The sequence below is a fragment of the Triticum aestivum genome, chromosome 1A (genome assembly GCF_018294505.1).
Source record: "Triticum aestivum cultivar Chinese Spring chromosome 1A, IWGSC CS RefSeq v2.1, whole genome shotgun sequence".
NCBI lineage: Eukaryota > Viridiplantae > Streptophyta > Magnoliopsida > Poales > Poaceae > Triticum > Triticum aestivum.
This window is the reverse complement of record NC_057794.1, coordinates 183,876,408-183,902,853: the sequence shown is the minus strand read 5'-3', so window position 1 is coordinate 183,902,853 and position 26,446 is coordinate 183,876,408. Positions and strand designations below refer to the sequence as shown.

At 44.6% G+C, this 26,446-nt stretch overlaps 1 protein-coding gene across 6 annotated transcripts; it reads right to left on the bottom strand.

Moving 5' to 3' along the window:
- On the bottom strand, window positions 1-24,775 carry LOC123042727 (phospholipid-transporting ATPase 3). 6 transcript variants are annotated; one of them, XM_044465118.1, is made up of 27 exons: window positions 24,236-24,775; window positions 22,894-22,959; window positions 18,914-18,975; window positions 18,668-18,749; window positions 18,460-18,570; window positions 18,229-18,306; window positions 18,017-18,113; window positions 17,756-17,862; window positions 9,217-9,282; window positions 9,007-9,128; window positions 7,258-7,342; window positions 7,103-7,180; window positions 6,912-7,028; window positions 6,320-6,475; window positions 6,111-6,215; window positions 5,743-5,888; window positions 5,385-5,486; window positions 5,174-5,237; window positions 4,878-5,090; window positions 3,408-3,573; window positions 3,182-3,261; window positions 2,213-2,452; window positions 1,609-1,830; window positions 1,360-1,527; window positions 918-1,280; window positions 707-813; window positions 1-587 (listed from the first exon to the last, which is right to left on the bottom strand). In XM_044465118.1, the coding sequence occupies exons 1-27, from the start codon at window positions 24,458-24,460 to the stop codon at window positions 275-277; spliced, it is 3,741 nt and encodes a 1,246-aa protein (XP_044321053.1). In that variant the 5' UTR covers window positions 24,461-24,775; the 3' UTR covers window positions 1-274. The 6 variants fall into 6 exon arrangements, with proteins under 6 accessions (XP_044321053.1, XP_044321059.1, XP_044321066.1 ...); XM_044465124.1 differs by having other exon boundaries at window positions 18,914-18,970; window positions 24,236-24,453; XM_044465131.1 differs by lacking the exon at window positions 24,236-24,775 and having other exon boundaries at window positions 18,229-18,311; window positions 22,894-22,961.
- Window positions 24,776-26,446: the final 1,671 nt, after the last annotated feature.

Here is a 26,446-nt window from a genome sequence, read left to right as displayed (position 1 = left end):
TTTCATTACAAAGACAAGACAAATTTCAGTAACATCCAATTCTGTAAAAGTCACAAAGAATTTTGCTAACTGCATTTCCCAGTTTCCACTTTGTTTAACCAAGTGCATGCCTACCTGATTCTTCAGCCAACAGGATCAATGGCCACCTACTAACATCGCCAGCATAGCATATTGGGTGACAAACAATATAAAAGGCTACAAGGCTACTTATACACAACCATGTGGTCTGCGGCAAAAGAACATGATGTACAAAACTTTTTACACGAATCCAGGATTAGGATCTTCCTGTTCGTTGTGGCTGCTGCCGCTGCTGCTTCATGCTGGCTCTCCTTGCGACATCCCATGGCTTGTGAGGCACACAGACACCTTGCTGTGATGCAAAAAATGACTCATAGCCTGGGGAGTCGAAAGCAAAACCAGTGTGCTTGGAGTTCTCTCGGGGGAGCATGGAAATCGCATAGCTTCTTGCTTCTTCAGGGCTCAAATGGCTCCTCTCTGGAAGACGTATCATGCTGTATTCATGGGGGTCATCCTTGTGCATCTCTTGAACAACTTGGTAGTCATAGGGGAATAGCCATCGCTGAAGCCTGGAAAACCAACAGAGTATCAGAGACAGCAGACGGTTGATTCAGTATGTAAACTGAAAGGAATCAAAACCAGATGACAATAACATATAATTGTGCAAAAGGAAAAGGTGGTATCTTACGATAGATATAGGAAGTCACCAAAGAGAGCAATGACCGGAACAAGAATTAGTGTCAAGTAGAAGAAAAAAGTACTCATCAGAACATAAATCACAAAGTATACATTTTCCTGCAGAAGGAACACAGCATGAAGTTATGCATTTGTAGAAAGAAATGATTATTAGGCCCTAATGGTCATCAGCAGAGAGATAGATTAGTGCATAATTCACCAACCTGTCTGTCAAATGATGTCATTATGGCCGAGTATATAAAGATAAACAGAAACCAGGCCGCTATACTGCCGGCTACACTGAAATAATGCCATCTCGTAATAGAGTTGCATGACATGAGCAGGCGGAGGTTCACAGTAACCACAACACAAGTAAAGGCCATCGTGCTAACATCCCATTGACCAAGAATCTTGCCAGATGAGCCATGACCATGCTGACTTGCAGCTGCAGTGAAGTAATAAAACACTATTGACTGGTAGAAAGCAAAGAAACCCCACACCGCTATCACTTTCCACTTGAAGAATGTATTCCTGATTCCTTCCTGGTAAAGTTGTGGGTATTTCTTTGATAGAGATGCACTCACATCCTGAAAGGTTTCAATTACGTGAATGCCGCAAACAGCATCATTCAAGAACTTAATGTAAAATGAATACAGGCAGCTATACCTTATCAAATAATCCAACCATAATTACGGGCAGCGCTGTGAAAATGACATTATACAGCGACTGGAACCAGTCATCATAAAACCGCTGACCAGAAAAGCCAGTTTGGAAAGTGAACCAGAACTGAGTTAGTGTAAATGTCAGATTCTTGTAGAAGAAGTATGTGATAACCTGAAACAGCAAGTGACCACATTAGGTTTCGTAAACTATAAATATATGGAAAGCTACAAGCTAACGAAACCATAAGCATACCTTGCACAATCTCAAGTATGACCACCGTCCATGTACAAGAAGTAAATCAGTAAGATAACGAAATTGAGCGATGGCAAAATCACTAGCCATAACTGCTTGCATTCCTTCTTGTCCACTAATGCCAATCCCAACATGAGCGGCTTGAATCATGCTTACATCATTAGCACCATCGCCAATGCTGAGAGTTATCTTACGAGCACCCTTCCTAACTAAGCTAGTAACCTACAAAATATGTGCGTCAACATTGGTATTTTGGCATCATTTTGACCAAACAGGTCACGCAAGGAAAAAAACGCACAAACCAGAGATTTTGATATTACTTGGAATGGGTAACGACAAGTACGCACATATAAGAATTGGTTTCTGAGATCAAAACTGGAATAGCAAATGCAACCAATGTACACTGATTAATAACGAATCACATGCACAAACTCTTATTGTGAAGGTACAATATTGGTTATTGCCTTTACAATGTAATAATCTCCCCATGAGTCCTAGACTAAAAAACTCACATATCCACAAATCAAGGATGGCATGCTGTTACTACTTCCCTGGGTAAAACGCAAGGCATGCATAAACACTAACATCAAGAAATGAAATTTACCTGTGCCTTTTGCAGTGGAGAAACTCGACAACATACAACTGAGTGACAAATTAAACTCAAACCAAGAAGATTCACACGCAGAGCTGGGTCTAGAGCATACATCAAGCATCTTCCATCAATAATGAAAGCCAACTTTCGTTCCGGTGTGTTACTTAGGGAACGGTGGGCTTCCTCGAGGTAACTTCTTAGACTCTGTTTTACCGACTCTTTGATAACTCGCGCAATTTCCACAGGGTCACCCTGAAAATGGCCGGAACATTATATATGGAAAGGAAGGTCCATAACAAAGATTACGCCACAAGTCAAAAAGTTGGTTTAATACAATCAGATACAATTGTATTGCTGATTATGCTTTAACCAAAGTACAAAGAACAAAAAAGACATACCAAGGCGCATATAAACATGGCAGAGAGGCTAAAGCAACACAACCCACATAAGAGGTAAGACAATTAAAAATATTTTATGCTGTTAGATACTCCCTCCGTCCCATAATATAAGACATTATTACATCCAATATGTGAGCATACTGGATGTAATAAGATCTTATATTATGGGACAGAGGGAGTATATAAGAATAAAGACTAAATCTCAGCCAAAATAAATCCCTTAATACCCCCACCAATCAAAATACTAAGGAAAATGTGAGTTCTACTCACAAGAACCCAATTGAGCTATTCCCTGATCTAAATGATACTCCCTCAATAACTGTCATTGATTTAGTACAACTTACGAAATCAGCGACACTTATTTTGGGACGGACGGAGTATGATTTTAGCAGTCTTCACTCGTATATCCATTTAAATCATATAGAAGATAATACACCTTCTGTTCCTAAATATAATACGTTTATGCACTTCAATTTCAACTGCCAAAACGTCTTATATTTAGAAACAGAGGTAGTGTGTGTTAAGGCTTGATTGCCTCTGACAGAATATCATTTCACAGTGCAATTCTATATGGTTATCTTACCCTGTCCTCAGCCTCTCTAATTGTGTCTGTCTCTGAACTGATGATGAACTGTTTTGTGTCGTTGTTCACCAGGCTGCATGCTGCGGAGCAAATAAATAACCAACTGAAAAACTTCAGCAGCTTCTCTATATCAGGTGGGTGTGTGGTGTGGGGGGGGGGGGGGGGGGGAGCTTTTACCCTTCAAGGAAGAAACAAGCAAAACAATACTACACAATTAAAACCTCACCGTATGCTATATTAATTGCTGTTTCCATTTTATCTCCAGTTAGCACCCAAATTTTTATGCCAGCTGCAGAAAGAGTTTCGATGCAGGCTGGCACCCCTTCTTGCAGTTTGTCTTCAATAGCAGTGCAACCTATCAATATAAGGTCCTTCTCAATCAATTCAGCCACCTGGAAGAAAAATGAGAAGAAAATTATATCACATTATGGCCCAGCAAAAGCAGAAAAGATTAACTTCAAATGCTTTTTACAACTCACTGTCCTTAATAATATGACAGAATACACAGACAGTGGCATTCTTGTGATGATTTTCAATAAACACTTAATGTTTTAGAGAGAAGGACCAGTCTATTTTGTTCATGATCCTCTTTCCTACCTTGGTACATATACATCGAATTAACTGGATACAGATATTTTTTTCTAAATTATGTATAAATATGTATAAAGTACTAATATTCAATGGCAAGGTAAGATTACAAATTAGCAACAAAAATTATTAAACAACTACTCACTACACAGGCAATAAGACTCGTCTAGTTTTTGTCTTTTGGAGAGAAAAGAAACACCCATTAAAAAAATCACTCCTTCTGTCCCTTAAGTAAAGGTTGTCATGGCATACTCGGATTCATGCAGTCCACCGTTTAAAACATTGACCATCAATATATAGGTTAGTATATTGAAATAGGACTAGCAAAGTGCCTGTGTGTTACAACGGACCCAAAAGAGACAGCTACATGTTTGCAGGCTTGAAAAGAAATCACCCAATGTCTGTTCCTCTTATCTGTTTGGATGACATGGGGGACAGATGGGGCTAGCCTAGAGAGACTAAGGGGTTTTCTGCAAATGTGGAGTACCTTGCATGCTTTAGATGTATATCGAATGGTCAGAAATGACGATGGATGGCAGGCACACCATCATCCCCAACTGGGTCTTTTATAGGAGTAGAGAGACGTGCAACAATGGCACTGATTTGGTTTTAAAACAATCTGTTTAAAAACATCTTCTGCTACTACACTAGAAATCACAGAAAGAGTTTTGCATTCGAAAATGAAAATTCAAAAATGACCTATTTGTCAAGTAAATTCAATAATTAAACTGATCGCAAAAGAAATTTAACTTTTGATTATACGAAATGCCCAGATCTAATAAATCCGAAATGAGGCTTCCAATATATGACAAAATGCAGAGCTACAGAGAATGTTCCTATATAACAATTATTTCTAAACCACATTACATTTTTTATACATAAACTGCTAAGTGATCACAGGAAATTAATCACATGCCCAGCAGCGCATACAAGACTCAAGTCCGGGAATGGATGACAGTAAACCAAGAAGTCAGGCAAGCGACAGAAGGGATTGGAGAGGCAGTAACAGAACTTCAAATCACAAGGACCGCAATTCAGCACATATACTCAATAAAAGAAGATATAATATCAATACTAGTAAAATATTCAGAAAGATAGTGATGCATGCCTCATCAAGCTTCTTATCACGGTCACGTAAAGAAGATTTAGCTTGCACGAACTTCTCATTCCAGCTTTTGTATTGGTCCATGCTGAGATCTCGATAAGCAAGGCAAAGTGTACGCAAGCCAGCAGATCCAAATTGCTCTAGATGTTCTCTGCTTGTCTTTTTAATGTCATAATTTCCATCAGCTAAACGTTCATAGATGACATTATCAGCACCCTATGACACAAAAGTTGTGGTACAAGGTTAGTGCAACGATCTGAAAAATGTAAGCTATATCAAGTGTTTGTTTCTTATATTACCTTGCAGTAGAGAACAAGTTTTCCATTTGGAAAGCGGCAAACCACAGATTGGCGCTTCCTTGTACTGTAAGTGCAGCAAAGTGTCAGATCAAAAGAAAAGGGCAGCAAAGTGTGAAGCGCAAATCCTTTGCGTTTTCTCGAGAAAAAAAGTGTGAAGTGCAGAATAATGATTTAATCTATCAAATTTCAGCCGGAAACAAATAAAGCAGACCTGTTAAATTCCAAAACATTCAGAATTTCATAGGCAACGTCTTGCATACTACCCATCCTATCAACATGTGATTCACGAACCATTACTGTGGTCGGCGTACGTCTGCAAAAGAGGCATAAAAGGTCACCATCCAGGCATTGCCATTCACAAACAAAAGTATTTTAGCTCAACATTTTGGTGCGAAATGGTAGATACACGTTTTAGTGCGTTTGTTCACTCATTTCAGTCCATATTAAAATATCCAAAACATCTTATATTTGTGAACGGAGGGAATAACAGAGTACAGAGTCTTCCTATATATCCTGTTTGGAACAAAACCACAAGAGCAATCTAAAACTACATTTAAGGTAAGACTTGCCTATAAAAAAAGAAACCAAAATTCTTTGCTGCAGCCACAAGTGCGGCCTCATCAGGAGAGGCAGCTTGATAAGTGATCTTTTCCGGTGTCTCCTCCTCGCCCTCAGGAAGAACTGTATGACAGATTGCCAGGCATCTGAAGAATTCCTAAAGAGACATAAGAGAAAATAAGGAATGGCTGTTTAGCAATTCACACAATAAAAAGGGAAATCATTAAAAAGGGAACATATGTTTTAAATAATTTTTATATTACAGAAATAGCTCACGGTATGTCAATCAGATTAAAGAAGATTATGACCGAAATGAAACCAAAGTTACTGATGGAAGAAAAGAGTAAAAACTAATTCGCAGGTAGTCCAATGTATCTACCATGCAGGCCTCTGGATTAGGTTCATTTCTCCATGCACCACGCATTATTCTAGTGTCGTCGAAGTTGAATCCTTTCTCATGAACTGCAGTGGCTGATCTTTTATCCTAATAAAAGTAAGTAGGCCAAACATAAGGGCAGCTGTGCATCAATTTTTTCATCACAAATACCACACTTTAACAGCTTAAGTAGCAAGGAAGATACTCGAGACCTCATCATCATCAATTCTGACTCCGGCTCGCTCAGCTCCTCCCTTCTCAATCTCTGTAATGCCAGTTCCATATATTTCCCCACCAATTGAACATTTAAAGAATTCCATCAAGTTTCTTGTAAGCGTTCCAGTTTTGTCAGAAAATATATACTCAACCTGAACCATTAATGGTGAAAGAGACAAGGTGGGAAGAAATGTCAGAAATGTAAAATTTATTTGCAAGTGCTAAATCTACTGAAATACCACTAAGCATTTAGTTCAACCATGTTGAGTTATCAGACAGCAAAGAACCCGTCCGTCTGACCTAACCAGCCCCAGGGTCCAGTGGGGCCCAGCTGGGCTCTTTGCCGTCTGCCTTTGGGACCTTTGCCGTGACCTTTGCCGTCCGCTGCGGACGGCAAAGAACTGGCGCATGGCAAAGTATATGTTTGCCATCAGCTGGTTCTTTGCCGTCTGCTTTCTGATAGCTGACGGCAAAGAACTGGCTGATGGCAAATTCCCTGATTCCAGTAGTGAATAGCCAATCTAGAAAGAATAAATTCATCTTGGACAAAATGAAACCATTGAAACATTTTTGGTAAGGGGATATTACCTGCCCAAGCTCCTCATTCAGATTAGAAGTACGGGCCAAAGCTGGGGTGTTGCTCTCAGCATGATACATATTCAGATCATTGTTAATAAACTGTGCGCACTGAATGAATTTGATCATCTGCATATCAAAGGTAATATAAGGTCTGAACGTCCGATAACAGGATGCACTACATGAGATCGAGGACAATATACCTCAATGGACACGTAAAGAGATATAGGGATGATCGTTGAGTATAGAGTTATTAGAGTAAACATGGTTAAAATGGTCACCTGCAGTAGAAGTGCAATTGTATGATATAATCATGCTTGGGGCAAACTATTTGAAAACATAACAAAATAGTACATACCACAAGTCTGTTCTTGGGATTAAACTGGTCCTCAACACGCCCACGCAATCCAAGATAGAAGTATTTCTCATTAATGAACACACCACTGTTGATAAAAGCCAAATATAAGGTCTATCAGTAGAGTAATATACTTATTTTTTAGACAAAATGCAAACAGAACATGCACATCATTGCACTAAGATAAACCAGTCATAGTTACAAGGTAACCAAAAGCAATGATTGGTAATCCATAAATAAACTGTACATCTGCATTATTCTTGTGACATCCCGGCTTAATAGGAATGATAGACTACTCATATCAACAAGGTGCACCTTCTTTCCCGGGAGCCCATCCGAAAGGAACCTCAAAGTTAAGCGTGTTTGGCTTGGAGCAATTTGAGGACAGGTGAACGACTAGGAAGTTGATCCTGGGTGCACACGAGTGAGGACAAAGTGCACATGAAAGACTAGTGTTGGTCTGTGGGGCCAGTCTAGATCCTAGATGGTAGCAGGAACCCGTGGATTCGGCCAAGTCATTACAATTCTTTTACAATTTTACCATGTGATGATTATAACTTTGATTGTTAACCTGCTAACCTTCAAAGAAATCTATATGCTGAAAAGAGCTTTTCCCATTCTGTCCATTAAAAAAAAGAGTTCATTCTGTTTGTCCACCCCAAAATCAGGATGCAAGTGGGACGTGTTGTGGACTGCTCACGGTCACTGGCTCTTACCCGGAAAGGTTATATGGCCAACATGGCAGATTACCAAGCTTTTATGCGGGCCCGTGGGAGCCGAAAGCCCGCATATGCTCTGAATTTCAATTAACTTAGTTTGCGACTGAGGTGATGCCCTGCCTCACCACAGCACATGAAGACTTGACTTGCCGATTGCTTTCCGACGAGGGCAACTTGATATACGAAGCTAGCTAAACATGGGGCGTCGACTGATCGGTTATTTTCTCTGGCCAACACTTGTTGCCGTGAGCGCCCTGTACAAAGTTGGTCGATTCCCCTGAACGATCCAGTTCTGGTATTGCTCCAGACTACATGCAGTAACTAGTGAGAAATAGATCATAGATGGTTAGATTGACTGTGAGCTTGTGCAGTGGCAAGTTGCAACCAGAAGTCTGAGGCCAACACCGCATGCATGGAGGATATGACCGTGTGTCTCTTTTGTTATTATGTGGCCTTGCTGCAGATCAAGCAGGTTGACCACGAAAGGCCGCTACAGTTTGCAAGATGATAGCAACTGCCGCAAGAGTTGTGGGGCGGGTAAGAGGGCTTGCAGACAATCCCTTTCAATAAAATGAAGTCATGTGTTTATTATCTGTAACCCTCTATGCCACACAAAACCACAAAAAAGAACTAAAACAACTAACAGACTCCAACACGTACGCACACAGACTCCAACAGACTCTGTCATAATTTTTGAAACCATATTTAGAAATTGTTCTCTATGGCCAACTAAGAAGCTCAAAAAAAAAAAATGCAAGTGCAAGCCTGCAGAACATATACCTAAGCGGTATTGCTAATTTAAGAATGTACTCCCTCCGTTCCTAAATATAAGTCTTTTTAGAGATTTCAATGCGGACTACATACGGATGTATATAGACATACTTTAGAGTGTAGATTCACTCATTTTGCTCCGTATGTAGTCTGTAGTGGAATCTCTAGAAAGACTTATATTTAGGAACAGAGGGAGTACATGTAAACAAATTGTACAGAATAGACATGTCAAAAAAATTAAGTGAATCGAGAAAAAGCTTACCTTCCAATAGCACCAATGACACACATCGTAAAGAGGGTCGCAAATAGAGCTAGAATAAGCTTGTCTAGCTTTTTCTCCAATGTGCTTCTTTTAGAAGGAACATTCATTGAGTTCATCATAACCTGCAATAGTGTTCCGCTGCAGTAAATAAGAAAACCAGAAACAAATCACAACAAGTTGAATACATAGGAAACACAAAATAGCCCATACTTTCGTCTCGTGGCCCGTGAATATAACAACCGCAACAATGTACTCGGTATTACGAAGGCTGCATCCCTGCAGAAAAAAGGTAGTGTGAAGTTATGGTCTATTGCAAAGGCACAAACATTCAGTCTGATGAAAGTAAACACTGAAAAAAAGAAAAATATCAAAGCATCTCCTAACCCAGGAGGCATGGTTTTCGAGTCGCGACTCGGACTCATCCGAGTCGCTCTGGGGTAGCGACTCGGAAAAAGTCAAGCCTGCAGTTGCGACTAGTCGTGACTCGAGTCGACACTAAGTTGAGTCGACATTATTTTGCAACTCATCGACTAGTCGACGACTAGTCGCGCGACTCAAAATCCATGCCAGGAGGTGCATAAAAGTTGGTTAGAAGGGAGAATTCATGTCACCAAGCATCCAATGTAGTCTAGCCCTTCAGTGCAAGCACCTTCACATGGGTGCTAAAAAACTCGCAAAAGCCCATACATCTAAGCAGCTTCCACCTTGGAGCATCGCAGGTCTACTATCTCTGCTCGTAACTCAAAATTCAAAAAAAAAACTTCTCAAAGTGTTGGAAATATAACATTTGGCCATAAGATTTCTATATACTTGTAACAAACACTAGCTTATTTCTTGTACAATTTCTGGAAATTGGTTAAGGCCTCATTCGGTTTGGAGGATTTTCGTAGGAAAAACATAGGAATAAGGATTCCAGAGGAAAATTTCCTATGTATGCATTCGGTTTGTAGGAAATGCATGCAGGAATTTCGTAGGAATACTACTCATTTCCCGTGTTTTTGGAGGAAACTACACATCCACTCAAAGCTCATTTTACGCGTAGGAACGAGGCAAGTCAATTCCTTAGGATGGCAAGTGCCATCCTATCATATTCCTATACTACTCCTGATTCCTACGTTTTGATTTCCTCCAAACCGAATGAGCCCTAAACCAGTAGCTGCTTGTCCAACATTTGAGACTGGCGAAGAAGTGGGAAGTTTTCTGTGAGATGGTTGAAATTTTTGAACTTATCTAACTAAATACTTGTATCATCGGCTCGTCGCTATTCTCGTTTGCGAAAGCTATAATAACGTTAAAGAATTATTTTTTTACTGATGATGTCATCCAAATATGCCCAACAAAAGATGTTTCATGCTTGTGGTTAAAGTGAGAAGGATGTGAGTGAAGGCATTGATAGTGACATTGTTTTTGACGATATTTATAACTTGTAAACAACTTGGCAAGTGTATAATCTTGTAAACAAATATAGAAGGTCCATTTGGATAAGGGGCCTTCAATTGGAAGGCTTTGGTAACTAAATACCTATAAACTTTCCAAGTTAAAAATCTCATCCAAACAAACCCAAGAGGGAAATTCTGAATCATGCTACTCAAAAGTTGGTAAGTTTGAAAAATGCCATCATGTCTAACTGACATGTAAGACCCAACGATTATGAGTCGAACGACTAGTTGAGACTAGTCGCTCGACTAGTCTACGAGTCGCAAAGTGGCTGCCGACTCATTTGCTTGTATAGACTCAAAATACAAGTCGAGCTATGGATCGACTAGTCGACGACTAGTCTGGACTAGTCGACGTGTTCGAGTCGAGCGACTCAAAAAACTGCAGCAGTATAAATAAGTTGGCTCATCCCGCGGGAGACCTAATTTCTTTCCGCTCCTCACCTGGACGCGCCACCGGCTGCTAGACGCGCCCGTCGAGCCCTCCTCATGCCGCCGGCCGCTGGACGCGCGCCGCAGATCTGAAGCTCCACCGTCGCCGGCTCCTCACCTGGACATGCCGCCGGCTGCTGGAGGCACGCTCCTCCTGCTCCTTCGTCTCGCGCCCCTCCTCGCACCGCCGGCCCCTCATGCTCTTTCTCCTCTTCAGGCAGGTGAGCCTCAGTGTCTCCCTTCTCCTCTTTCTTCTTGGCTTGCTGCTGGTGTTGCTCTGCCTCGCTGCTGGACTGCTGGTGCTGCTCTGCTCGCAGCTGGTTGCTGGTGCTGCTCTGCTTGCTGCTGGTTGCTGGTGCTGCTCTGCTCGTAGCTAGACCGGGTGTTGTTATTGACTAGTCTAGACTCCACTTTGCTTGTTTCAATTTCCAGGTCCTGAGGTCTGAGATAGTCTACAACACCAGAGATATCTCAAGCAGTGTGTTCGGCAGCAGCTGCAGCTCAAGCAGATGAGCATTACGATCCATCGAAGGATCCTGCAAGGAAGCCACATAGGAGCAAGGACCCAGCATGGAAATATGCCTTTTGGCCTGATCTGCAGGACAAATTGACACTCCAGTGTGTTTTGTGTGGCAAAAACATCACTTCTGGAGTGCTAAGGATGAAGAAGCACCTTGGTGGGGGTTACACAGAGGTGAGAATGTGTCTAAAAGCAACCGATGAGATCAGGAAAGAGATGCATTTGTACATGAAGACCAACTCAACCAAGTTCAAAGCCATGCAACTTGATGGGGATGAAGTTGAAGCAACTGATGGAGATGGGGGAGAGGAGGAGGTAGAAGCAAGTTCAAGGGCGTCGAACAGCACCGCAGCCTCCGCGAAAAGGAAGTCTTCTTTTATTGTGACAGCGCCGGTGGCGGCAAAGAGGAAAAGCAAGTCAATTGCAGATGAGGTTAGGAAGACACCAGAGGACATGGCTGCTGAGAGGCATAACACAAGAATGTCACACACCGGCGGCAAAGGGGATCAGAGAAGAGAGGTAGGTGAGAGGAGCACAGAGAGAGGTGAGGGACAGACCAAGAGGGTGAGGAGCCAGATCAACTTTCTTTCCGAGCCTACAGCCAACAGTAGCTTACATATGTTTAAGTACACACGCCCCACGGGCCCTCCTGGATTACACGGCTCAAAGCCCACAGCCCAAGGCTCAAATGCAGCTACTGCACTACTCGTCACACTGCTTCAGGTTCAGTACTCTGAACATGATCAGTAGGTGTGACAAAGAAGCACTCAGTTAAAAATCAAAGACTATGGAACAAAGACAAAGGAACAAAAAGATGTTGTAGATGGTCATGTAGCTGACTTTCTCTATGAGAATTGCCTTCCACTCTATTATCAATTCGAGAAGTTGGGAGATCCTATTGGAGTCTATAGGACAGTATGGATCAGATTATATCACACCTTCTTACCATGATGTGAGGGTACCATTACTTGAGAAGGCAAAGCTCAGGACTGACACTTTGAAGGCCAAGCATCAGTTGGCATGGAAGGAGTATGGTTGCACTCTCATGTCCGACGGTTGGACAGACATGAGTGGGCACACTTGATCAATTTTCTCGCCAATAGTCCTGAAGGTACATTCTTCTTAGGGACAGCCAATGTTTCTTCTGAGTCTGTTACTGCTGAATTGGTAGCAAAATTATTGAGTGAACAGATTGAGGCAATTGGGCCTGAATTGGTAATCCAGGTCGTTAGCGACAATGGCTCCAACTACAAGGCAGCCGGGAGATTTCTAATGGATAAGTATCGATCTTTGTATTGGACACCTTGTGCTGCTCACTGTTTGGATGTTATGCTAGAGGACATTGGGAAGATAAGAGAGTTCAGTGATTGCATTGTTAAAGCAAAGAAAACAACCAGATTTATTTATGCCCATGGTAGGATTCTCGATCAAATGAGAACCTTGAATGGCAAGAGAGATCTTGTAAGGCATGGAGCAACTCGTTTTGCAACCTCCTTCCTCACATTGGCCAGCATGTGGAAACAACGCCAACATTTGAAAGCACTATTTGTTAGCATAGTTCAAAAAAGCGCTAGGCGTAAATTGTGCGTTTTGCCACCGCCTTGCGCTTTACTGACCAAAGCGTATGCTTATGCGCAATTATGCGCAGATTAAGCGTAGTTATGCGTAATGCGTTTTGCCAACGCCTAGAGCCTAGGCGTGCTTAAGCGCTCGCTTAGGCGCGCCTTTTTAAACTATGTTTGTTAGCACAAAATGGCATGCAAACAAGTTGAAGCTCACCCCACCAGGGAAGATGGCTGAAAATACCGTGCTCTCTGTGACGTTTTGGCAATCGGTGGAGAACTGCATGAGAGCTTGGCAACCCATTCTTGTTGCTTTGAGGATTGTTGATGGTGATGACAGTCCAGCAATGCCCGAAATTCGGGCAGCCATGGATGTTGCAAAGACACATAACGGATGCATTGTCACAAAGGCCAGGCCTACAAAGTCAAGTGCTAGCAATTGTTGACAAGAGGTGGGATAACCAGATGGAGCAAAAGCTACATGGGGCTGCAATGTTTTTGAACCCCAGCAAGTTCTTTAAAATGAAGGAGACTAACAAAAGACTAGCTGCACGGCTGCGTTCAATGTTCAATGATGTGCTATGGAAGATGGTGACCGATGATGAACTACAATCCAAGATAAGTAAATTGGCTGATGATTATGAGCGAACGGAGGGTGAATGTTTCACCAAGCAAATGGCAATTAAAGACTGCAAGAAAAAGAGTCCTCGTAAGTATCTATGTTGTTGCAGCTTGGAGCTTATCTTCTTGACTCTATGTTTCAACTTCTACTTGCTTGTTTCAACTCCTACTTGCTAACTTTTGTAGTACTTTGGTGGAATGCATATGGTGGCCTTGCTTATGACCTCCAATCTTTTGCAAATCGGATCATTAGTCTATGTTGTTCATCGTCTCGCTGTGAGCGCAATTGGAGTGCATTTTCTCATGCAAGTAACTAGCAATTGGATGGTTTGATAGATAATTGCAGGCTATAGCAGCTTCTCACAAAAGGATTTGCTTGCAGATCTTTACCTAATATTAAAGGAGGGAAGCTTTCATAGTTCTCCATACGTCATCCTTTTATATCTATTGGTTTTATGTTAACTATAAAGATTGACGGCTAAGATTTAAAGTATAGATTTGATAAAAATTACTCACCAATGCCATCCATTAGTAGGAGAAAAAAAATTCTTGCCCGTCGTAGTTTTCTCAGTTCCCCGGTCCAATTCCTTGACTACCAAAACGCAGCAGCATGGTGTTTTTTCAACTACGACGACGTATACATCTGTGACCTTGCCGTGCACGTATAGGCGTTTGTCCGTGTTCGTATCTTAGTTGTTACTGAGTAGAATTAGCATTGGCTAGCTAGCTAATATATATACGTATGTACCCCAGCCAGCTGTAACTGGAATCGTGAGCAATAAAGAAAATCAAGAGGAACGTCAGATTTCTGTGGCTATCGATCGATCCTTGTGTTGTGCGTGCGTGCGTCTTTCCAGCCAAAAAAATTGGCTGCTGTGCACCGATCAAGTTGGTTAGCTAGGTTCTCTGCATACACATCTGCCTGATATACCGCGCAAGCTTCGTACGTACTACATAGTCAACCAAGAGAGATCGAGCCGGCTTCCGGCAGGAACCAAGCAGCCAGTGTCGCTTCGCTTTGTCGTCGTTCATTGCCCATCGTCGGAAATTTCTCGACGGCACAGTTTGGGCTAACATGGTGGCTGCCGGCGGACTAGCACCCCGGAGCTCCGTTGAGTCGATGACAAGCACGGGCCACTCCCAGCCAAGGATCCAACAACCCAGCAAACTCGATCCGCGACCGACACAATCCATGAGCATAGCCGCTGCAAAGTCCAAGTAGCTCTCGGTAATATGCCTGAACCTTACAATTCGAGGCTGGCGATGAAGTGGGTAACGAGGGTGTTGAACTTCGGGCCGGTGTACGGCGTCCGTGATACGACGCCTTTGACTTTTCGCCTCACTGCACGACATGATCCAACCCAACCACAGCGCGGGTGTCAGGAACCTCCTTAGGAAGAGGCGCCTGGTCGCCACTCCTCCCAACGTAGCATGCTATGCCACACGGAGGCCTCACACCAACGACAACACGGAAAAACGGCACCAGGTTCATTCGCCACTACGGCAATGCCCTCAGGTCTGGTTCTCGGCACCTAGCGCCATCCCGCGATGAGTGGCGGAGGCGACGGAGCACAACCAGTGTCATGGTGTCTCCCCTGCTCACGAACACTTTCGTGCCAACCCCCCTAGGAAGAGGCGCCTGGTCGCCGCTCCTCCCAACGTAGCCTGATGTGCCACACAGAGGTCTCACACCAACAACACGGCAAAACGGCGCCAGGTTCATTCGCCACTACAGCAATGCCCTCAGGTCTGGCTCTCGGCACCTAGCGCCATCCCGCGATGAGTGGCAGAGGCAACGAAGCACAACCAGTGTCATGGTGTCTCCCCTGCTCACGTACACTTTCGTGCTAGTGGCGGTGATTCTTCTTTTTTCTGTATTATAGTTAAGTCCATAATTAACAATCAAACCATCAGGTTCTGTATGCAATATCTCCGTAATCCCGCGATGAGTGGCAGAGGCAATGAAGCACAATCAGTGTCATGGTGTCTCCCCTGCTCACGAACACTTTCGTGCTAGCGGCAGTGATTCTTCTTTTTTCTGTATTATAGTTAAGTCCATAATTAACAATCAAACCATCAGGTTCTGTATGCAATATCTCCTGGAATACAACGCGGATGCCTGCATTATGTTCGTCGAAGTGCTTCTGTAGGCACAAGCGTGATTACTTTCGTGCTATTCAGTTTCAAAAGCATACAATAGTCTGTGGTCCGTAATTGTACAGTAGTTGCTGATTAGTTGTAAAAAGCATAAAATTGTGCGATATAATGAGAGAGCGTCACTTCTGCGGGAGGGCCCAGCAATCGAGCGAGCAAACCACAGCACAAGTTGAGCAAAGCACTACGTGTGCTTTGATTTGAGCCTTCAGGTTTTGAACCATGAAACTGAAAGTATATAGAATATATATTTGTTAATCTGTAAACATACATTGTCTGGTTTGTCTCATGAAAAAAATAAAGATGTATGATTTTCCAATATGGATGTGAACTTATTCTTTTTAACACGGATGCAATATTAATCTTGATGTCAATTTGCAATTTTGTGATCCAATAGATTTTTGCATACACTGGAGGTTAATCCATATATGTGAACTATTTGTTGGACATCTATCTATGTAAACTTAGAGATATCGTATTGAGATGATCTAGAACTCTTTCGCAAATAAGAAGAAGAGATGATCTAGAACTGCCCTTACTGACCGTGTAGATCAATATTAGTTTGCTTGTTCTTTGATTTTGTGTCCCCTTTTTTACCTAAAAGGGATGATTTTTCTTATTAAGTATAACAATTAATAACTACTATTAGTTGGGTTTCGCAACACCATACATGATGGATGAGGTTTGTCCTTATAGCAAGAGCGTATTTAAGAAGAAGAAAAGTTATAACTATAAAAAAGAGTAGACAATGCATTCCGATATAGAGTTCAACATGCATGTTACCGTTGCAACGCACGGGCTCTTTTGCTAGTCCATACCAAAGGAAGAAACCGTTTGGAGTATAAGAGATTGAACAAGCTAGTATATGTCTCATACAACCGGCAAATGACAACTAGGTTTGAAAAGTTACGCGAGCAAGGTTCCAAAGGAAAGAGGGCTAATGCACTTATCCTAGAAGAATTTCAATGGGAGATAATGAATGGGTTGATGTTACTGCTGAATTGGTTCATCAAAATGACGCTATGGACGATGACAATCCACTACTTTGGTACCATGTTGATCAGGCCGTTGGTGCGACCGATGGTCTAAGTGGACGCCATCTTCCAAGGAGGGCTCGTGGTGATTTAAGTGAGTCTAGTCCTCCCGCTGGCTCTAATATCTTTTACACTCGAAGGACAAGTGTGGTTGTCCATGATGAAGACTTGCGGGCTGAATTGGAAGCTGAAGATATTGATAGTGACATGGAGACCAATGGTGAAGACAATGATGGCCCTACACGAGTGAATGATATAGACCCTGATTTTCAGCTGGATGTAGATCTGGATTGATTTGAGGGCTAAGGCTACAAGATTTCTTTTGCTGGACTGGACTTGTTGCTTGTGGTGTTGTTGAACCTTTCTTTTGTAATTCACACCTTGATGTTGGACTACATGTTGAACCTTATGTTGGTCTTGTGAAGTTGTCACACTAAGGTGTTCTGCTATGTTTGCAATTGCATATGGCTTATGGAGTTCTGAACTTGCTTTTTATGCTAGTGCTGCTGTGCTGGACTGTTGTTTGATAGTGCATATTTGATTGGTTTTATCTTTTGTAGACTGTTGTTGCTGGTTTGTGGAGAAGCAGAGGCCCTGGCCATTGGATATTGCAATTTGGCACAGCCTCAGGTTCTTCATCCACTTCCCATGCATTCATTTGTATTGTATACTGTACTTGTATACTTATATAGTGTAATACTACATACTACTACTAGGTATTAGTAGTTATGTACTGTAAGTTCAGTGCTACAGTACCATGTCGACTAGTCACGACTAGTCTATGAGTCTCAACCTTGGAACGACTCGACGACTCTTCGACTCGTAAACGTTGGTAAGACCTGGACCTACCTCTCTTTTTCTCGAGCAACAGGACCCACATGTTATTCTAACAGTTAGTCGCATTTTTCATGATGCCAACTTCACAGTGGAATGGTTCCAATTTTCTCAATAAGAAACGAGAAAAGAAAACACAGCATGAACAGAACTTACCCTTAGAAGTATTTGGTTTGGTGAAATTGGTATAGTTTGCTTGTCCACAATAAGATTCCCGGTAAATGTGTAAAGCGAATTGTTTGGCTGTTCACACTGTATTTCACCTGTAAGTCATAAGCAAAACAGAGAATGTGAATGTGAAGTTCAGAGAAGGTAGAATGATTATGCGAAGTTCAGAGGAAGTACAAAGCTTCCTTAATTCAACCAACTATGGAACAGAATGTCCTCGAAATGAAACAAAAGAAATACATGAATAACCTTTGAATTCCAAAGCCTTTTCAGGAAGAACATAGTCCCAAGTTTTCTCCGAAGCCTTCCTTATTTTCAGGTTGGTTTCCCCATCAAGATTTGCTGTCTAAAATAAATAAAAATATATAAAACACATCAATTAGAATAAAGTTATCTCTGAAGTTCAATTAATACTTCCAATTTGAGCAAAAAAATGGAACATGTAAGAATGAATTATTAACCTCTATGTAGCAGACACCATCAGCATTCGTACTCGATAGGAAGAGCAAATCAGCAGGGAAATAACTGTCTTGCTTGATCTGCTCTAAAAAGTGCCCATCACTATTAGTTTTTTCTTTATGCATTTCAAGCTCAAGATTGAACTAAAGACACGACAAAAGATCAAGGGTATTAATTTTAGAAAGCAACAGACCAATTGATCAATATGCAATAAGAAAGATTTGAGACATTACCCTCACAATATCTCCAACCTGCAGTCTTTTCCATGGACTACTTTCCCATTTTTGACCTTGCAATACATCGACATGTGCATTATTAATTGACATATCATTCTGGAAACGTTTCTGTATTAAGGACAGGAAACAAACAAAAGGGAAAGGCATCAGATATCCTCATTACGATAGCACAATAAAATAGTGTAGCAGCTGGCAATATACTAACCCAGTCCTCAAAAGCTTCCTTGATGAGTGACACCAAAAGTACTAGACTAAGGGGAACCACGTTGGTGACAGGGTGGACTGGACTGCAAAAGTACAAGCAAGTATGATCTTAAGATTGTTAGAAGTAAAGCTAAAGGGAAGTAAAGGGTGATTGAATCATGGGCTTGTTATGCTCAGAAGTTTGAAGTTGCAACTACATAATTCCGATTCCATAGGTACACACACACACACACACAAACACAGATACCTAATTGGTGTAGTCGACAAGATTGAAATCATGAGGAAGTAAAGATTTGCCACCCGCCTGAACTGTCAAAGCAGAAAAGAAAAGAAAAATGAATTACAAAAGGTTCCTAGGTCATATTGCTATCGAATAATACAATAACACTTAAATCGACGTTGCAGCTGTCACTGCAAAGCTGTTTTGTTCAGTATGGAAACACGCATTGTATTTATAACAAGCATTACTTGATACAATAATGATAGCGTATAAAGCTCATTGCAATAGTGCAATATTACAATACCCCTTACCTAATGACGAACTATCAGACTGTCAGAATTATGTTGTCAAAATACAGCTTACTATGTGTGACAAGATGATGGACCTCAATGCATTGTCAAATACCAAACTCATATGATCTAACAGTCCATGCAACGATGTCGACGGATTTTACATCGGGTCGTGACAGCGGTACTAGAGGGAGTAGCTTATAAGCAAAGAGAGTTCAAGAAAAAGATGCTTGTGCAAAAGATACATTGTATAAGAATCGTTTGCTTGCAAACGTAGGTTGCTGCCAAGCTTTGCGAATCTTGCCCTACAAGTGCCAAGTTGCATCTCTTCTTGAGTTTGTGCAACACGAGCTTCGTCTTTGTTAGGCCAATTTTGTACTTTCTTGGTTGCACAAGCCCCAATATCTTTGTGTGTGGGTTTCTCTTTTTACCTCCCCATCCTTACTTTTGTGATCCCTTGTATAGCATTTGAGTTCAATTTGGTTCACTTCCAACTTCTACATATCTAGAACTTCAAATTGCTTGAACCGTGCCACTTAACACTCCAAGCCATCTGGCTGGCACAGTTGCTCGGCAACCCAAACAGGAAGAGAGATGACACTGTCAAGCTGAAGATAGACAGCAAGTCTGCGCTGGCACTCAGCAGAGCCCAGTTTTCCACGAGCAGGGCAAGGAAAGGATATTGATGCCCGGTATCATTTCATCTTTGAATGCTTGGAAGCATCTCTGCTGATTCCGTTGCCACCAAGGACCAGCTCGCAGACATCCTAACAAAGGCATTAGGGCGAGTTCATTTCCATAAGTTCAGCACAAGGATTGGAATGGTCAAGATCAGTGCCAAGTAGACACACGAGGTTTAGGAGGGACTGCTGTTGTAATCCTTGTGCCATTTGTCTTTATTAACTAGTATTAGTATAGGTCGACTAAGCTTCCTTAGTAAGGTGTATGCAGGCAGACATCTAGGGTGTGTTTGGATGGTTGCCAATACCCACCCTACCAGTTATTTGGACATGACCAAAGTTTTGATGCTTGTTTGGATGGTTGCCGATATATTGGATTGCCCATGACTATTTGGCAACTCTAGTTCGACTTTTTAGCAATTGTTGGCCAATTCATGGCCAAGCAAAAACTTGACCAAAATATTGGCTAGTAAATACATTTGGTAGGGTGAATTTGGGCTCAAGCCTACCATTAGTCAATTTGAATTTCGCCTCTACTGCATCTACAAGAGCTACATTGTCTGTTTGGTTTAACAACAGACTTGCCATAAACCATATATAGACCTCAGCACAGCAAATACAAGCAGCAGCTTCAGAAATAATATTATTCTGTGCTCAGCCCCAGCTCATCTTTGCTTCTCTACTTCAGCCTGCTTCTAACAGTGTTTGGCAATCCCTCCGAGCAGATAGCAAACCTCCGCAAGAGCTCCGCCACAGCCCTCAATCGCGTTCATGAGCACACTGAGGAAATTTCCCGGTTCGGTTACCAGATTGCTAAACTCCCGCTGACGTATATGGGCCCTGACGGCAAGGTTTTTGAGTCGCCGACTAATCGCCGAGTGGTCGCGGCGTGGCTGGCTCGCGCAGGCGACTTGACTCAGGGAGTGAGTCGCGCGACTCGCTGGCTCGCCGGCGACTTGGCGCGATTAGTCAGCGGCTACTAGCCGCCGGTCGCGCGGCTTGCTTCGCGCGCAGGCCACCTGCCAGAATTTTTGTGGGGGGGATAAATAGAGAGAGAGGACCGCACGGGTTACAGAGAGACAGAGAGAGGGAAAGGGAGGGAACCGCGCGGGCCACTCCAGATCGGCGACCGCCGGCCACGCGCCCCTCCAGATCCGCCGGTGACGCGCGCCCCCACCAGCCTCCTCTACCGGTGACGCGCGCCCCCACCAGCCTCCTCCGCCTCGGCCTCCATCTTCTCCTGCGCCAGCAAACCCTAGCAGGTATGGCCGTATGGCTCGTCGCCCCCTCTGCCTCTCTCTGCTCTGCTGCTGTGTGCTCTGCTGCTGCTGTGGGGACTGGGGAAGGAGAAGGACCGAAGGAAAGAGAGGCAGAGAGCACGGGGTGGGCTCTATATGTGGTCTGCTGTTAGATGTATATCAGTATAGGCTGCTGCTGTGTGCTCTCGTGCTCTATATTAGTATATGGCGACTTGGGGCGACTATTCAAGCCGAGTCACTGAGTCAAGCCAGCAAGCCACTAGTCGCAACCTCGGCGACTTGGCTTGACTCGGCGACTCAAAAACCCTGCCTGACGGTCATATGCACAACTTATAGACAGTTGCAGGCTTGCAGCCTCCCATCGAACGCACCGCCAACAGGCTGCCACGCTTGTTCAGTCTGTGTTGGCTCTCACCCCTCCAAGAAAGATCATCAAGCAGTGCGAAAAGAATCGTCATGCGCAAGGACGCCAATGGTGGCAATTGTGTGGTGAATCAGAGTCACGCCTGTCATCCACTTGAGCTTGACGGCCTTGGACTCCTCCACCTGGGCGCACGGGCATGGCGCTGCGTCTTTGGTGGCTTTGGTACAGCAAAACCGACCCATCCAAGCCCTAGTTTGGGCTCGACCTCCAAGCCTTGACCCCTGAGCATGCCCTATTCCACACCTTCACTTTCACTAAGCTTGGCAATGGGCAATCCTGATGCTTTCGGTCTGATCTTTTGCTCAGCGATTGTGTTGTGGTTGAAATTGCGCCTGCATCCTCACCAGCGCCCCTAAGCGTCGACAGAAAGTACACACGTTGCCCAAGGGCTTGAGAATGGGGCCTGGATCGGCAACATCCTCGGCAGCCTTTCGTTGCCGAACCTTCAGCAGTTCGTGCTGCTCTGGTGGGCAGTGGCTGCAGCCAAACTTTCTGATGAACCTGGCTGCCTTGTCTGGAAATGGATGGTGTCCAGGTCTACTTTGCCCGTTCAGGCTACAGGGCGACCTTCCTTGATTTAGTCAACTGCCATGCCTGGAAGCTCACCTGGAAGACTTGGCTCCGTGTAAGGTGAAGTTTTTCTTCTAGCTGGCTGGTCTGGATCGTTCTTGAACAGCGCAGCGCCTAGCTTATCGTGAGCTGCCACGCAACCCCCCTGCATGTTATGTGGCCAAACCTTGTTGACCATGCAGCACCTTCTGCTTGACTGCCCGTTTGCCAGGGTCGTTTGGCGTGAGGTCTCCCCTGGATCTATGCCACCATCAGTGGCCCCGTCACTGGCAAGTCACTCGTCGTCAGGTGGCTGCCGACCAAGCAGAGAACTCCTCCAAAGCAGTGCAAGGGCCTCGCAAGCACCACGCCTCTCACGTCCTAAATGATCTAGAAGCGCACAGGAACGCCTGCACCTTCGACAGCACGCAACCAGACTCTCACGCCATTCGCAACATGATCCTTGATGAGGGTCATGCACGGGTTCGAACGGGCACCATCGGGCACCATCAGGCAAGTTGCCTGCAGGAATGAGGGTTGGGGTGTTCATTTATTTCCCCGTGCGGTCTCTCTTCTGCATTTCTATTCCGATTTTGCTGTGCCGACTCACGTTTGTAAATAACCTTTACTCCTACCTATTCAATACATCGGGACACAAAGCTTTTGCTTTTTCTCAAAAAAACAAGATAATAGTTTCGTGTTGCTTCAAGGCAAAAAAACAAAGGCCAAATTCACTTTAAAAGATGACAAGTTTATAGGGTTTGCCCACAGAATATGTAACAAACAAAAAACAACGTATCAATACCTGTTCAAACAATCCTTTAGGTAGAAATGTCAATACGCTGTACTTTGTAGTCGATACAGAATTTCCCTGGAAATGATGAACAAGAATGTTGAAGAAATAAGGTATGAATTATTAGAAAAAGAACAAGGTGGGACTCTGGCATTAGAATTACAATACTGATGATTTGATACGCTACACACGGCAGACTGTGAAACTAAACAAAAAGAGTCATGGTCAAACAAACTAGAAGATGTAAAATGAGAAGTGATATAGCTTGATCTTCACAGTATCGATCCCGAATATATTCATTTGTTTCCACTAGCATGTACGGGAAAGGTGGGATGTCAGTGAAAATTTACGAGAATGCACGAGAATGTTAAAGAAATATAAGATACGGATTATTAGAAAAACCAAGGTGGGGCTCTGGCATTAGAATTAGAAAAGTGATGATTTGATATGCTACACGCGGCAGACTGTCAAACTAAACAGAAAGAGTTGATTGCATGGTCAAACAAACTAGAAGCTGTTGATAAAATGATAAGTGATATAGCTTGACCTTCACAGTATCGATCCAGAATATATTCATTTGTTTACACTAGCATATTACGGGAAAGGTGGAGTGTCAGTGAAAATTTATGAATGCATCTACTTACAATACTGGGGCAGTTTTGCGGGGATCAGATAAATTACGGTTAAGATAATAAAATAATGGCAAGTGGCAAGTGGCAAGTAACAGTGTTTCCCATTATTTTGTGGCATAAAATGGAGTATTACAATTAGACCAACAGCATTATCATGGAAAGCTAACATGGCAATGAATGACGTGGAGAGCGACCATTCCCCTTACAAGTAAATAGGTTGCTTCAGCTTGCAGCCATCAAGAGGTGAGTTGGCTGCCCTGAGCCCCTGACTGGAAACAAGTTCAGCAATCGACACAGCAAGCATCACGCAGAGGTGCGGTTAAGTGGATGGATGTATAGAATAGTCCAGCCTATTCATCTGAGCTCTTCAAGCCTAAACGCCAGTAGCATCTAGTACGTTTGTATTGCTGCCATAGCAATCTAAGTGACTAGTAATTCAAACAATCAGACAGGCTCTGATCCACCCAATTGCCTCACAGTTGACTAGAAATGCAGCACTCGAGGACAAACAGACCCTAAGTGACTTTCTCATGGAATAATCAGTATTAATGACTGTAAACCGAAACAAACTGCACTGCTCTACTAGCTCACTGTACCAAATGGATATCTCCAACCCAACCGACCGAACACGGAACACACAGGTGGTAACGAGATCTAGGCACATAGAGCCCTACGCTTCGAGACGAATCAACCGAATTAGAGGGGGAAAGTCGGGCATGTACCTTGTATGCGACGGGCGCGTTGGCCTCGCGGTCGTTGCAGTAGATGGTGCGCACGGTGGGCGCCTGCGGTTGGGGCTGCCGCCGGAGGCTGGCGCCTCCGCCGCCGAGCCGAGCCGTCCTGGACGACTCCGCGCGTCCGGGCTGAGAAGGCCCCGCCCGCGGCGAAGGCTCGCCGCCCAGCCGTGCAGTGGCCACCCGCACCATCTCCTTTATCCGCGAGCTCATCCTGCCCTCTGCGGCGCCAGACCAGGAGCTGGAGGAACCCGCGGGAGATCTCGGGAAACCTCCCGGTGGACCACGGGCGAGATCGAGGGCCAAATCTGGCCGGATTTGCGCGGTCTTTTCTCTGGATTTTGGGTTTCTCCGTAAGGAGGGGATTCGATTTGGATCGCGCGTTCCCGTATGTGCGCGCTTTTTTCCTCTGTATCTCTCTTCCCTTTTTTTTGGCCTTGTTCTCTTCCTCCCTCCCTCCCTCCGACCTCCGGATAGAAGAGACGACGGGAGAGGAGGAGACGAGGTCGCAAGGAGGGTCGTTTGAGCTTCTGAGACTTGTGCATAAAAGCGTCTCCAGCCGGCGCGGAAAAAATCGCCGCCCGAGTGCTCTCAGATCTTTTTCATTAGTTTGGGCCGAAATTACAACCGATAAAGCCAAGCGGAACCCAACACATCAAGGGCCGCGTTGAGGCACCAGTGAAAATAAAAATGTGCGTGAACCCGCACTGTCAGCGACACCGGACGATTTTTCTGCCGTTTTCCGCTTTTTCCTTCCTTTTCCTTCCCACCACCCCCAATCCCCCATCTCCCCTGCAGCTCCCGCTATTCTTTACCAGATCTGCTTGCCATGCCACCGAAGAAGTATGTGTCCCCTCGCCTAGCCAAAGTCGAGGAAGCCGAGGGCTCCGATGCCAAGGCCCCAGGCTTGACGGACGCCCAGTAGAAGGCCGACGTTGATCGTCGGGCGGCAATCACCAATGATCGGCGAAACAGGCTCAACATGAAGAAGGCCAGGGATGCGGCGGAGGAGCAGGAGGAGGTGTCTCGCGCGGGCATGGCAAACGAGCGCCAGCTCCTTTCGCCTTAACAGGCAGGCCAGTACCCACAAGGTGTGTGGGGTAGCCAGCAGAGCGTCGCATCGCCGGCCAACTTCTCGCTGCCAGTGTAGGGGTACGCGCCCTCGCTTGACTACGCCGACGGTGACGCGCTCGGTGGCTTCAACCCCAACATCACCTTCCTGCATTGCTCTACGCCGCTCGCGCCCCCTCCGTTTTCATCAATCCCGACCCGCGCACGTCGTCCCCCGCGTTCACCACCGGCCTCAACACCTAGTTCGGCTACTCGCCGACGTACTCAAGCTCGCCTGCGCCGACTCTGCGCCGTGGACCCCTGCCCTTCGCACCAAGCTTGGCGCCGCAGTTCAGCAGCACCGACCCCGAGATGGACGAGCTCATCACGAACGGCTTGGCCGCCATCGCTTCGTGCCCCGGGTTCCGCACGCAAGACGAAACGTTGGACACCGTTGTCGACATGGAGGATGTCGAGCAGGACGATGTCGAGGATGAGGTGGAAGAGGAAGAACCGGCGGAGCCAACGGCCAAAGGGAGAAGGAAGAGGCGGTCGTCCAACGCCAGGCCGGCCGAGCCTCGCGTCAAGTGGATGCCAATGGAAGACGAGTGCCTCGCCGAAGCATGAAAGACTGTCAGCATCGACCCGGTCACCGGTGCGAGTCAGAACGTCGACACCTACTGGAGAATGGTCAAGAAGGTGTTCGACGAGCGCAAGATGGTCGACCCCGAGTTCGCCAACATCCACATGGATCGCGGCGAGAAGGCCATGGGCAACCATTGGGCGACCATCCAGCAGGCCTGCAACAGGTGGCATGGGATTCTGGAGGAGGTCATTACTCGCCCGGAAAGTGGCGCCAACATCGAGTGTCGGGTATGTCCATGGCTCGCCGGCCCAGCTCTTTGGTGTGTACTTCGCCGACACTTGTTTGTCATCTGTGCGGATGGTCCGAATGTTCGACATGTTTCGCCAGGACAACAACGACCAGGAGTTCAAGTTCCTTCACGTCTTCACCAGGATCGAGTCATGCGAAAAATGGACAGAGTGTCAGCTCGCTCTCGCCAAGACCAAGGACGGTGTCTGCAACCCGAACGCGCCTGCCTCGACGGCGGCAGAAGGTTGTCCTGATGGCAACAAGAAAGCCAAGGC